The sequence below is a fragment of the Pteronotus mesoamericanus genome, unplaced genomic scaffold (genome assembly GCF_021234165.1).
Source record: "Pteronotus mesoamericanus isolate MK-2021 breed Mesoamerican mustached bat unplaced genomic scaffold, CSHL_Meso_final contig_220, whole genome shotgun sequence".
Classification (NCBI taxonomy): domain Eukaryota; kingdom Metazoa; phylum Chordata; class Mammalia; order Chiroptera; family Mormoopidae; genus Pteronotus; species Pteronotus mesoamericanus.
In genome coordinates this window covers 1,311,291-1,323,345 of record NW_026555091.1, presented here as the reverse complement: position 1 = coordinate 1,323,345, position 12,055 = coordinate 1,311,291, and the positions used below count along the sequence as shown (strand labels likewise).

The following is a 12,055-nucleotide window of genomic DNA, read 5'->3' as shown; positions in this document are numbered from 1 at the left end:
ATGTACCAAACAGGGTACATATATAGGGAGGTAGGGAAGAGACCTATCCTTGTGTGTTGGAGGGAGGGGATTCAACAACAGACGAGATTTGAAATAGGGCTCAAAGGGCCGGGAGAATGTGGATAGATGAGGAAGGTCAACGGATACTTGAGCAGGCATCTGTGCAACGAACCCTGCTCTCCAAAAAGTTAGGCCATTTGGCAAACATAGCAACCAAATGTGAAAAATAACTAGCATTAAGTTGGTTTCATGTCAAGTTAGTAGCACGCTTGCTATCAAAATTCCATTTCTCCCCTCCCTGGTGTCTGCTGAAGTCTTTACTCAGTGTTTTGCTTTAGGAAGAGAATAGATTTAAATTATCGAACAATGCACTTGAAGAGAAAGCAGGTAAAAGTCTGGAATGTCCTGGTAGTCTAGAGCAGTTTTTTAATACATTCCAGAGACACTCACGTAGTAGGGTGACATTTCCACAGCCATCTAAAAATTCCTTGCCAACGACAGAGACTGTGACCCTGGATTCTTCTCTCGCCCACGTGCACCGTCACTCTGCCTCGGGTGAATTGTTGTTCCCTTTGGAACTCACCGGCGGCAAATCAAAGACAAGCTCAGTCGGCTCCGCCCTGTGATTGTGTGAAAAGAAAGGCTGCTGTGCCGAACAAGCTGGGTATTGATTTGCCTTTTTTAGGACCCGCACAGGGATTCAGGTTGACGTCATTCTCTTTGAGGCTGTTATTCTTTGTCATTGAGCCATTGTTCCTGAGTTGACAGGAGTGGATCCGAGCGAGAGGCGAGGCCTGGTGTGTAAGATGGATCAGGACTGTTGTGAGAATTATTGTTAGTCCTCCCCCCAGGCCTGTAAGGTGGAGCCTCGGGGGCAAGACAGGTGTGCGTTTGGATCTGGCCTCCATCGCTTTGCGGTGGGTGACCTAGGAGCCCTGTGCGCCTTTCATTTTGAACCTCACTTTCCCTCTTCTGTGGCCAGGGGTCAGGGCAGTCCCCTGGCAGTGGGGCGGGTTTCAGGGCCCCCGGGCTCTGGGTGACAGAGCGCCAGAGGCTCACTAGGTGCTCAGAAAGTGCTCGTGCTTTTCAAAGCTCCTTCCTTCCAGAAAGTGCTATGTCTGCTACGTGCATGGTGGGATTTTCTTTCCATTGACACGGATGTGTGCGCCTTAGCACCCAGGTGGAACTTTTATTTTATGAACCTGCGCTGGGAGTGTAGGTGTTTGTGTGTGTGCTCCCGGCGGGAGGGGCAGGCAGGCAGGCACAGGAGGGACAACAGTCCTGGGACACTTCCCTGCAGACCACCGTCACCCCCTCCCCCTTTTTCTGCTCTTTCATTTCATCCAGAAAGCAAATCCATTCATCAACAGGAACAGAAAAAAGTAGCGGGCTGGTCTGAAAGTGCATTGGGCAAGGAAAACCCATTCTGTTCTTACAGCATCTTTAATATTCATGAGAAACACGATGCTTCACAATCACAAAATTCATAAACAGCTGTCATTCTCAAAAGATACCATACCTTGGGTGGTTTCAGTGAAACCCAAACTTTTGTGAACTTTACAAAATGTTACTACAAACCAGGGTTTGGTGAGACAGTAGTCTGTCAATGAGGAGGCTGGAGAGCGGCCCTCTGGTAAGGAAGCACTCTTTAAGTTGGCCTCCAAGCACTTCCGGTAGCCCCATCCCAGCTTAGTGGGTGGTGGGCAGGGGAGCTCTGCTCTGTGTCCAAGGCCTCGGCATTCCGGTGGATCTTTCATCTGCCTGGTTCATTTTGGGCTTGGGGATAATAAAATGTGTATTTGTATCTCATTTATCTATGCTCAGGAACCGCACAAATTACAAGACTGAGAGAAAATACTTTTAGTCATTATAAAATAGGGGCGATTAAACACCACCTTAAGAGAAATTCATGTCGTCGTATTTTCACTTTTCAATGTGAAAATATTGCACGGACTCAAATGTTCCGCCTTCATACCCAGAGCGCTGGCTGTGGGGAGGGAGAAGGTGCACCGGACCTGCTGAGAACCTGTGTTCAAGTCCTGACTGTGCCGCTTGGGAGCTTCCTGATCTTGGGCAAATGGCTTCACCCCTCTGACTTTATTTTTCCACTTGGGAAATGGGAGGTATTATAAACACGCACAGAGTTGTGGGCCATGACATTCTGCAGCTGAGTTTGGCCTGCTTTTTATTTCTGTCTCCGCTGGACCAGGAAGGCCTGCCACCCAGGGCTCCTGCCAGGGGTCTGCAGGAAGCCCCTTCTGCTTTCCCAGCCAGTCCCTTGCCAGTGCCGGCTTGCCAATTGCCCAGATGGCCCCATTCCCTCACGCTCTGGTCGGAGAGAGAGGAGTGAACAGCACCCGCCCTGACTGGTGGGGTGCGGGTGGTTGGGCATCATTCAGCAAAGAGAGAGGTCACAGGTTCAATCCCCTGGTCAGGGCACATGCCTGGGTTGCAGGTTTGGTTCCTGGTGGAGGCTTGTAGGAGAGGCACCTTATTAATGTTTCTCTTCCTCTCTTTCTCCCTCCCCTCCCCTCTAAGTAAATAAATACAAATCTTAAAAAAAAACCAAAACATAATAGTATTCAAGAGGATGGATGCCACTGAGTGAGAATAGAGGCCTGTCACCGAACCCTTGGGAACGCCAATGTTTAAGGGGCAGGGGGAGGCAGAGGGCCAGCCAGGAGGGAGGTGGGCATGCGAGGGCAGGACCGGCCCAGGCAAAAAGTCCAGGCAGGAACCGGTCAGCTGCACATGCTCCTCTGGTGACCTTGGGGTGCCTGATGGGTCATGTTTCCTTTCTCTGCTGACAGAGGCAGGAGCCAGGAGGACGGAGGCGGCCGAGGAGCTGGACCGCCCCGGGGAGAACGGCGGGACCCTGGAGGGCGCAGGAGAGCAAGGTAAGCCCCACTGCACGCCACTGACGGGGCCCGAAATCCTCCCAGTACCCTTCTTCCTTCTGCTCTGGCCACGGCTCAGGGAAGCACAGACAGGCACCGTGATTCGCACTGAAGCGCTGGAGACGCCGAACTCAAGGTGCGATGCTTTTTCCAGCCTGATGGAGCTGGGGTTGAACCTCGCTCTTCTGAGCCTTGGCCCCGAGTCCTTTGCCCTGGACCGGCCTCGTGGCTCGGGAGGCCCCCAGGCGCTTCCCGTTCCAAAGCAGCAGCAGCAGCAGCAGCAGCAGCCGGCGCTGCGCCTGGGTCTCTGAGCCACCTGGGAGGCCTCGCTGCCCCACGCGCGCCCGGTCTCGGTGGGAAAATACCTGGGCAAAGGCGGTCCATCCTAACGTCCTCGTGGCTAGTCATCTCATGGTTTCTTGCCTTAACTCAGTGGTTTTGGCTAGTGTTCATTTCTTGCTGCTGTGCTCAGCGTGCTTCACCCTGGTCACTTCTGCCAGGTAACGGGTGGGCCCTGGGACGAAGAGACCACCCGGCGTCCCGCTGGCACGCCGGCGCCCCCTAGCGGTACTGGCGGTAGCGCAGTGGGGTGGGCAGCGCCCGGGGCCTTGGTTGGGGAGGAAGAGCCTTTTTTCCAAAGGAGAGGTTCCTGGTGCCGTGGCCTGTGGCAGTTTGGGGACTGTGGGACACAGGGACCCTGTGAGGCTCTGGAATGAGGAGGGTTTTTACCACACTCAGAAGGAGATTCTGCTGGGGTTCTCAGAGGCCCCAGGTTAACGCCAGGTGTCACTGGCTGTCACATTGCCTCCTAGTTGGACTTCCCTCCTTGTTCATCTGAACTTCCTTCCAAGGCTTCCGGATTTTTCAACCACGCTGTGAAGTATTGCGAAGCGTTGGGAATGGCAGGCAGTCAGAAGCTCTGGTGCCAGAGTCGCAAGACCTAGTTGTTGGGGCAGTCGGTTCCCCTCCCCAACCCTGTCCCTTAACCTGTGGCTTCCCACCTTTCACAGGGCACTGCGCCAAAGGTGCCCTGAGGTGTGAAAGGTGTGAAAACAACAATGACAGTACTAGCAGCGGTTGGTATTTATTGAGTGGCCACTACATGGCCGGATATGGCCCTGAGCATGGTTCGTGTGTTAAGCCATTAGTCCTCACACAGCCCTGTGAGGAAACTGAGGCAGAGCCCGAGGTCACACAGCCAATAAGAGCCACGCCAGGATGTGACCCCGGCTGCAATGAACAAGAGTAGGCATAGGACGAAAGTGATGTGAGATGGTGCGGATGAAGATGGTTACACTGGAAATGTAAAAAAACAAAACAACAAACAACGAAAACCTACCACTTTGGCTCATGTCTTTCAATCACTCTTACCCGAGAAAAGAGACTAGTGGCAATGTTATCTCCTGCAGGAAGCCGTGGGCTGCAGTAACGGTCCCCATGCTGGGCTCCCGCCACCTCCTGTCTGTCAGCGCCACGGCAGCTCATCATCTGTGCACTGTGAGCCATCTGAAGGCAGGGACAGTGACCCAGAGCCTGGCCCCAGGGCGTTGGCTGCGCAGCTTGGATGCTGGGCCTCTGGGTACTCTTGGCATTTTCTCCTTCCTCTCCTCCCTCCCACTCCTTCGAGGCAGCTGGATCTCTTGCCATCTTCCCAGGAGAGTCCCTGTTGAGAGGTTTTGAGGGTCCATCTGAATGTCAGAGGAGCAGGTCTGTGGTCCTCTAAGGGGTGAGTCATCTTCACGACTCTGGGGCTTTGCGTAGGAGGAAGCCGAAGGTGGTGAGTGTAGGGGCCGAGGCAGCGGCTGGGGGAGGCCGGTGTCAGTGCTGTGGGTGGGAACCAAGCCCACGCTCCCCAGGGGAGCAGGTCAAGGGCAGGTCAAGGACGGTAAATGGCAGTAAAAGGGCAGGAAGGGGCACAGTTCTGTATTCCAGGTGCGAGGCCAGGAAAGGAATAGGGCCTACTTACCCTGTGAGCTCTGACTAGCACCTGCTCCCCCCTGCTTAGTGCTTTCTGTGGACTTTATTAAAAAAAAAGAAAAAAGGAAAAAGATTGAGCCGTAAGAGGAGGTACCTGAAACCTGATACCTTTGAGAAGATGAAGAGAGGCAGCCTGGAGAGAAGTCGCCCCCCCCCCCCCGCCCCCGCTTAGACCTCCCCTCCCCGAGCCGCAGCCAGCCTCAGTTTCTCCAAGTGGGAAGTGAGAATTCCTGGGGGGGGGTGGCTAAAGGTGCTTCTGCAGGAGAAAGGGTCCGGCAGGGTGGCTGGACCACTGTGGGGAACGCGACAAACGTGAGCTGGAAATGAAGGAAATGCCTGGAAGGACCCATCGATCTTTCTCTTACTTCTTTCAGTTGAATCAGGGAATCAAGACCACATTTTACCCTTTTCCGCGTATTATTTCCATACTGCAACAGTTCAGTTTCCCTTGTGATTTGCTTCAGTTGTCACACATTTTGAGTCAAACCCATGTCACTGAATGCGGGAGGGGTGTTGATGATGATGCTTTGTGGTCTGAAGGACAACTTCAAAATCAGGGAGAATTAATTAAGCCCGGAGGCAACTCACGTGAAAAAAAGGAAACCAAGTCGCCTCTACTCTCCCAAATGCCCTTCGTTGTTTGGTGAGGCATTTTGTTGAAAACTTGGTTGCCAAACGTATGTGCCAGAATTTCTCACAATGGGGAAAAAAACCCTTCTGGTAACTTAAATACCTGACAGAAGCATTTCAGCATTAAATCATCAATCCTCCCACCTGCTGCCAACTATAACTGCTTCCCTTTATCATGATAATACAGACTGTCTGATTCTCTGGTAGAGTTTTTTGGGCAGCAGCGTAATCGTAATCAACACCTGGGAAAATTTGCTCGTGATTCTGAGATTTCAGTCGTCCTGTCAGGGTGGACTCTGCTTTCCCCACCCTGAGATTTTCATGGCTCACGACCGTGACTGAGAACTCCAGCCACACGGTCTGTCATCCGTTTGTCTGGGTGTCAGCTCGCCGTGTACGGTGAACACGCCCAATGTTTTAGAGGGCGCCCACGGACAGAGCGTCACATTACTGATCATGTGAGAGCAGGACTTCCCCATGGGGTCCGCGTTGGCTGGAGGGATGAGATCCCTTGTGAAAAGAGGGGCCAGCGGTTTGTAGGCAACGGATCGGAATTCTCCCTCACGCCATCAGCGGTCAGGACGGACCACGGCACCCTGGCTCCCGGGGGAGGCTTAGCGCACATCCCTGCCTCTGAGGGCTGGCGTGTTAGTTTCCGTATTTCTACTTAACTGTTCCTGTATTCGTTCAACCACTGCCTTTTCCGTGCTAGGCAGTGGTCTAGGTATTGGGAACGCATCAGGGAACCAAACAACGTAGCCCTCACAAAGCTTCTGGTGTCGGGATGGGTCGTTGATCTGGTTCCTTTATTTGAATGTATATTTTAAATTATAAAATGTCTTAACATGAAAAACATAGGAAATAATTTCAATTTTAAAATACTTTTAATATATTTATTTTTCTTTTTAAAAAATGGTTGGCATAGTAGAACCTTTGGAGGACACACACAAAAAGAAACTAAATTCCCCCAAAGTTCCTGGGGGTGGGCCGGGGGCCACTGAGTGCAGCCAGTCTGTCCATAGGAATCAGGACAAGCCTGATGTCGCTGTCCCTGGGGAACCCGAGGCACCTCCGACCCTGAAACCGGAGAAGCCGGCGTTCGGGCTGCCTGTCACCTGCCCAGCCCAACGAGCAGGGACAGGGATTGAACCTTTATGAGCGCTTTATTCTGATGGCCGGCGATCTGAGAAGACGGCGGGTTTGTACCCTAACAGAACCATCCTAAAGTTCCATTTTAAACCAACTCTTTTTATAAGGAGAAGAAAAGCAAGGGGTTTGGAATTCAGAAAAGAGGTTAATCGGATAAAAGCCTCAGTCCGGCAATTTCCCTAGCATCCATTCATCCACTGACCGGTGGTTTTTTTAATCTGTGTCCTGGGTGATTTTCTTTATCTTTGTCCTGGGTTTTGGACTGTCTCTCCCTGGAACACCGTGGCTTAGAGGCCACCTCGATCGCTTACGGTCTCTTGTGGAACACAAAGGTCAGTCGCTCATGGTCTCCTAGAGTGGCAGGAGGGGGAGGGTGGAGGGCATACCTTCAGTTCCTGAAACAATAGCTTTTCACATGCTTTCACTACTAGGCTTATTAACTATGACCTAAAACCAAAATGTTCTAACTCTTGAGTTTCCCTATCAATTCCACTCCAACAGTGTAGTCACGATTATTGTTTTGCATGTTTCCTTCCTGTCTTTCGGAAGTGCATTTTTTTACTTAACTGCAACCATATTGTATCCTGCTTGTAGGTTGCTTTTGCCTGAAATATAGTGTTATCTTTACTCCAAAACACCAGCATCTGTATCATTATCATCAACAGAAGGGGCCACAACCAGGACACAAAGGTGGTGTGTGTGCGTGTGTAACGAGCTGTGTGTATCTGTGTGTGTGTGTGTGTGTGTTTGTGCTGACGATAAGGAACACGTTTGCTCTCTCCCTCTGAGGTGAGCCACTGAGCTGGACGGATGCCCTAGATGAAGGGAGCTGCCCGTGGACAGGAGACGGAGGAGAATCTTTCTGTTACCAGTCATTTTGCCAGATGGTTGGATCCTCTCTGGTGTTAGAAATCCCCTCTTTGGGCTGCCTGTGTGTCCCCTTTGGTTCCAGGACTCTTGGTGCTCTTGATAATTCTGTTGCCAGGGTTGCCCCTGAGAGTTGCCACCTTCTCCAGGGATTTCAGGTCCACAAGAAGAAAATCGGACTCCACAGCTCTATTCCTTGTTCTTTACTGGAGGGCTTGAAATGAGAGAGGTGCCTGTGTGAACTACGTAGCACAGTGCCTGGCACACGGTGGCCTGACTCACGTTAGACCCCCCCAGTCCCCTTTCCCACACCCAAGCGCAGGTGTGTGCTGATTCTCCCTGTAACGGATTATCCATCTGGGACCTATTGCCCTGCAGATTGTAACCTTGGATGCTCTGTATTTACATTAATTCCCTATTCCCCAGATCCCCACCAAGCATCTCTGATGTGGCAAATTTTGCTGGCTAGGAAAGGTCATTCACCCAATTTCTCCTTGCTCTTCCCCTTGCCTCCTAATACGCTAGAATTTTTGTATTTCTACAAAACATACATTTATGTTTTCTAGTTACAGAAGAAAAAAAAATCACCTGTCAAAAGACAATGTAGTTTTCAACTACTCAGTGAATTATTCTTTTGGTTTGCTTTCTACAGCCAGAGCTATAACATACTATTAAAATTGTTTACACCCTTAAACCTTCTGTAATCAATAACACCGCCATCGGACCACATGAAAAAGAAGGGTGTTTTCTGGGACAAAGCGGTAATGTAAACCCAGGTGGTGGGCGTAGGCGACTTGACTGACTGAGCCTGGACTCATGATGGGGGCAGATTGTTTCCTTGGCTCTGGGCACACAGGTGTAAACCATGTCTGCACCTGCTGACCTGGAGGTCAGATTTGCTCAAAACAGTGGAGAGGATAGGGTTGCAAAGGGCCTGTGTTTACCAAACCCTCTTTTCTTTCCTAATTTCACTTCCCGGGCCCCGCCTTGCAGTGGGTCCCTATGGCTGACCTTCGGCGATAAACCTGGGGAATAGGGATGTGTTTCTTCTAGGCCTCCTCCCTAAAATCTTTCTTCCCGGTCCTCCACCTTTTTTCTCCTCCTTCCTACCCCAGCTGGATGCAGAGTGTCCAGGGGTGGACACTGGGGACCCAGGGGATGGTGGAGAACCTCAAATACCTCCACAGAACAAAACCCAACCCCCGATTAATACTGGGCTTTGTAATGAGCAAGAAACAAACCTTGCCTGTGGTGTCAGGCCACCCAGGCGGTGGGTGTTTGTTACAGGGGTTAGCTGTGCCCGCTAAGAAGGGTTTGGCACATAGCAGGTGTTCAATAAATATTAGTGTGGGTTTTTTGTTTTCTTCTTCTCTTGTCCCCAGGAAGCACAGATTCCCAGAATCCTCCAGGGCATCTGAAATGAGAAGAGCCCACGGGGTATGTCAAAGCATGGCCCTGAGAGAAAGGCAGGGACTGGGCAGGGAAGCCGGGTGCTGCCAAGGGCACATGGTAGGGTTTGCAACAGCAGAAGGCTTGGCCCCCAGTGGGGAGCCAGATGGAAACATCCTGAGGGAAACAGGTTGGGCAACAGACTGGGAGTGTTTGAGATAAATGTTGCAACTTTGTTGTAGTTGTTTTCCTCCTTGGTTTCTCACTAGAAGCATCAGGTGAGCTTTTAAAAATGCCAGCGCTTAGCCCCCCGCCCCCACCACCCTTCAAGAACAGGGATCGGAATCCATTCGGGTGAGTCTGATGCCTGCGTGATGGACCGGTTCCGTACGCTGCTGAGTCTACTTAAGTACCTGTACCTCGCCTTTCCTGACCAGTGGGTACGAGCGTGAGGCATACTTGGGTGGCCCGCAGGTACTGAGGACTGTCACTGCAAGATCAGAGATCATTGCAGCCACAGGAAATACAACATTTCCCAAGGCACCTGCGACTTCTCGGCCTGCAGCGATTTGGAAGGCCAGCCTGTGGCGTGGCCATGGTGCCTTTGAGTTTTGCTCTCTGTGCTCGGGCCAGGGGAATACCCCAGAGTTCTGGAGCCACGCGTGCCCCTTCTGTGGCTGTCCTGGGCCAAGTTCATGCTCTCGTGGGAGAGGACGAGGCTGCGTGTCTCTGAGGCTGGCTTTGTGGGGAGAGGGCTGACGGCCGCTGTGGACGCCGGGCGCCACGGCAGTGACTGCAGGGAGAAGGCGGGCGTGGGTAAGTTGAATGGAAGTCAGGTTTAAACTGAGCTAACTATCTGCCGTGATTTGGGGGAACCTTGTCAAATTCTGTGCCATCTTATTAGAGTCGCCAACAGTGTTAGTCTGAAGGGGAGGTTGAAAGGCTATGTGGCAGGAAGACGAATCACCAGCTCTACTTTGGCTTTTCTTCTTTGAGAAGCATTTTGTACTGTTGGAGGTCTACTGCGCCTGAGGCTGCTGTGTGCTCTTCGTTCGTCCGTCCGTCCATCCATCCATGCATCCATCTGCTTCTAATGGTGATTTACATGTCAGGCATCATGCAAGGTGCCTTCAAAGATCGTCCTGAAGGAATTTTCACCTGTAACTCCTGTATATATATATATACGGCCCTGCCAGGGAGGCCTGGTTATGCCCATTTTACGGAAGAAAGCAAGACTCAGCAATTGCGCGACTGGCCGGAGATTCCACGTCTGGGCCTCTCAGGGCTCTGACTCCGGTTCTGGAGGCTTAGACAGTGGCCCTCCTCTCCAGGGAGAAGAGCCAGTGGCTGTAAGAAGGTTGGGGGCGGGGAAGGTGCTGGCCAAGGCTTCCGTTCCCTTCCGTGCCTCCCAGGGAGGGCCGCTCTGCAAGGAAGGCTTCCGAGCTCACGCCGCCTTTCGCAAACGGCCCTGGGCCTTCAGTCCTTCCCGGCGGTATGGAGCGTGACCCTTGAAGGTTCTCTCCTTCCCGCGGCCTCTCAAGCTGCCTGGTGGCCACTTGCACCCATTCCCCGCCGCCTCCAGATTCTTTCTCACGCCGCTGCGTTCGCCAGCCTCCAGAGAAGAGAGCCGACGGCCCGGCCCGGAGAGCACCCTCCGGAGAGGCCGGTTACTCCCGCCCCCGCCGGCCCCACCCCCGCCCCATCCCAGGACGTGCTGTCCCCTTGGCATCACCGCCTGGAGTAGATGGTGGTGATGGTGGTGGCTCATCTTTTAGGCCTCTTGGCTGCACCGCTGGGCCAGGCCCCGTTCCAGCCCCGTGTCCCGCTCTCAGGAGGTGGGGGTGTGGGGCTCAGCTGGGTGACGGAGGCCTCGAACCTCCGGCTCCATCGCTCACAGGGCGATTAACGTCCCAGGGCTTTGGACCCAGGGGGCGAGTGGACTCTCAGCTTTGCTCTTCTTGCCCCTGAATGCGGATGAGCTCAGGTACTCCAGGTGGAAAACAAGCAGGGAAGGGACCTAGCGTCCTAGTGACCGTAAGGAGGATAAAAGTGGTATTTATTGAAAGTTTACCGTGGGGCCTATTCAGGGTAAGTCTTTAACATAAATATCGCAGTATAACCCACACATTCCTTGTGAGATAAGTATTACATCTCCATTTTACAGAACAAAAAACAGCCTCAGAGACGTGGAGCAGCTTGTTCAATGTCACACAGCTAGCAAGTAGAGGAGCTTTTTGTTTCACTTTATTAATTTGAAATGCCGCTCACCTGCTTATTCTGGAGCTGTGTTTGGAACTGGCTCCAAGGCGCAACAGGGAGGGAGACGGAGAGTGAGAGGAGAGAGGGAGTGACTGCGAGCACCTGTCCTGCCCCAACTGCGTCACCTCCTGGCCAGGGAGCATCGCACGCCCCGCCTGTGTTTACTCCTTAATTCAGCGAATGTTTCCGCGAGGGCCCCGTCTGGGCCAGGCGCTGTGCCGGGGCCGGGGTGGAAGACCCTTCTTGGCTACCAGCAGCTTGGCATCAGAGCGCTAACAGGCAGCGTGGTGGTTCTCAGACGAAGATGCAGGTGGGGTCCCGGGCAGGCTTCCCGTGGAGCGGCACCTCCCTCCCGGAAGGGCAGGCAGGCACTGCTTTCTGGAGGACCTGGGGCATCAGCAGAGACTTGAAGGAGGACAAGGAGGTCTCTAGGCAAACCAGGTGGGCTGGCGGGGGAAGGGTAGCCCAGGCTTGCTATTCTGGGTTACGAAAAAGAAATTCAAGACCATCGATTTGCTGTCCCCCCTCCCCCACTGCAGGGTCCCCAGTTCTCAAAGTCTCCTAACTGCCGAGGCTACTGGAAAATTCCACCCTAAGTCTTTGTGCAAAAAAGAAATTTAATGTACTCTGATTTGCTGCCTAATATTGTGAGTACGGCTTTGGTCTGGAAGTACCTCAGTGAACATTTTCTGAGTCACTGAAGGCAGGTGCTGAACAATAGTCACTTTCACAGATGCGCTAATAACATGTAAACTTAGAAAACCAGTTGAAGGATAGAGAGGAGACCATCCCTCGCACGAAGAAACACAGCCTTGCCGTGCAAGTCGAGCCCTGTGTTCGCCGGGGCCCCGGGCCTCCTGGCAGCTTTCACAGACCCTCAACGGCAT

At 52.7% G+C, this 12,055-nt stretch overlaps 1 protein-coding gene across 1 annotated transcript in view; it reads left to right on the top strand.

Annotated features, from left to right (window-relative positions):
• The window catches only part of PDE1C (phosphodiesterase 1C), a 431,124-nt gene that overhangs the window by 37,616 nt on the left and 381,453 nt on the right, over nucleotides 1-12,055 (top strand). Inside the window, 1 exon segment of the mRNA XM_054571335.1 lies at nucleotides 2,811-2,897. Within this exon segment, the coding sequence (XP_054427310.1) occupies nucleotides 2,811-2,897 (87 nt within the window).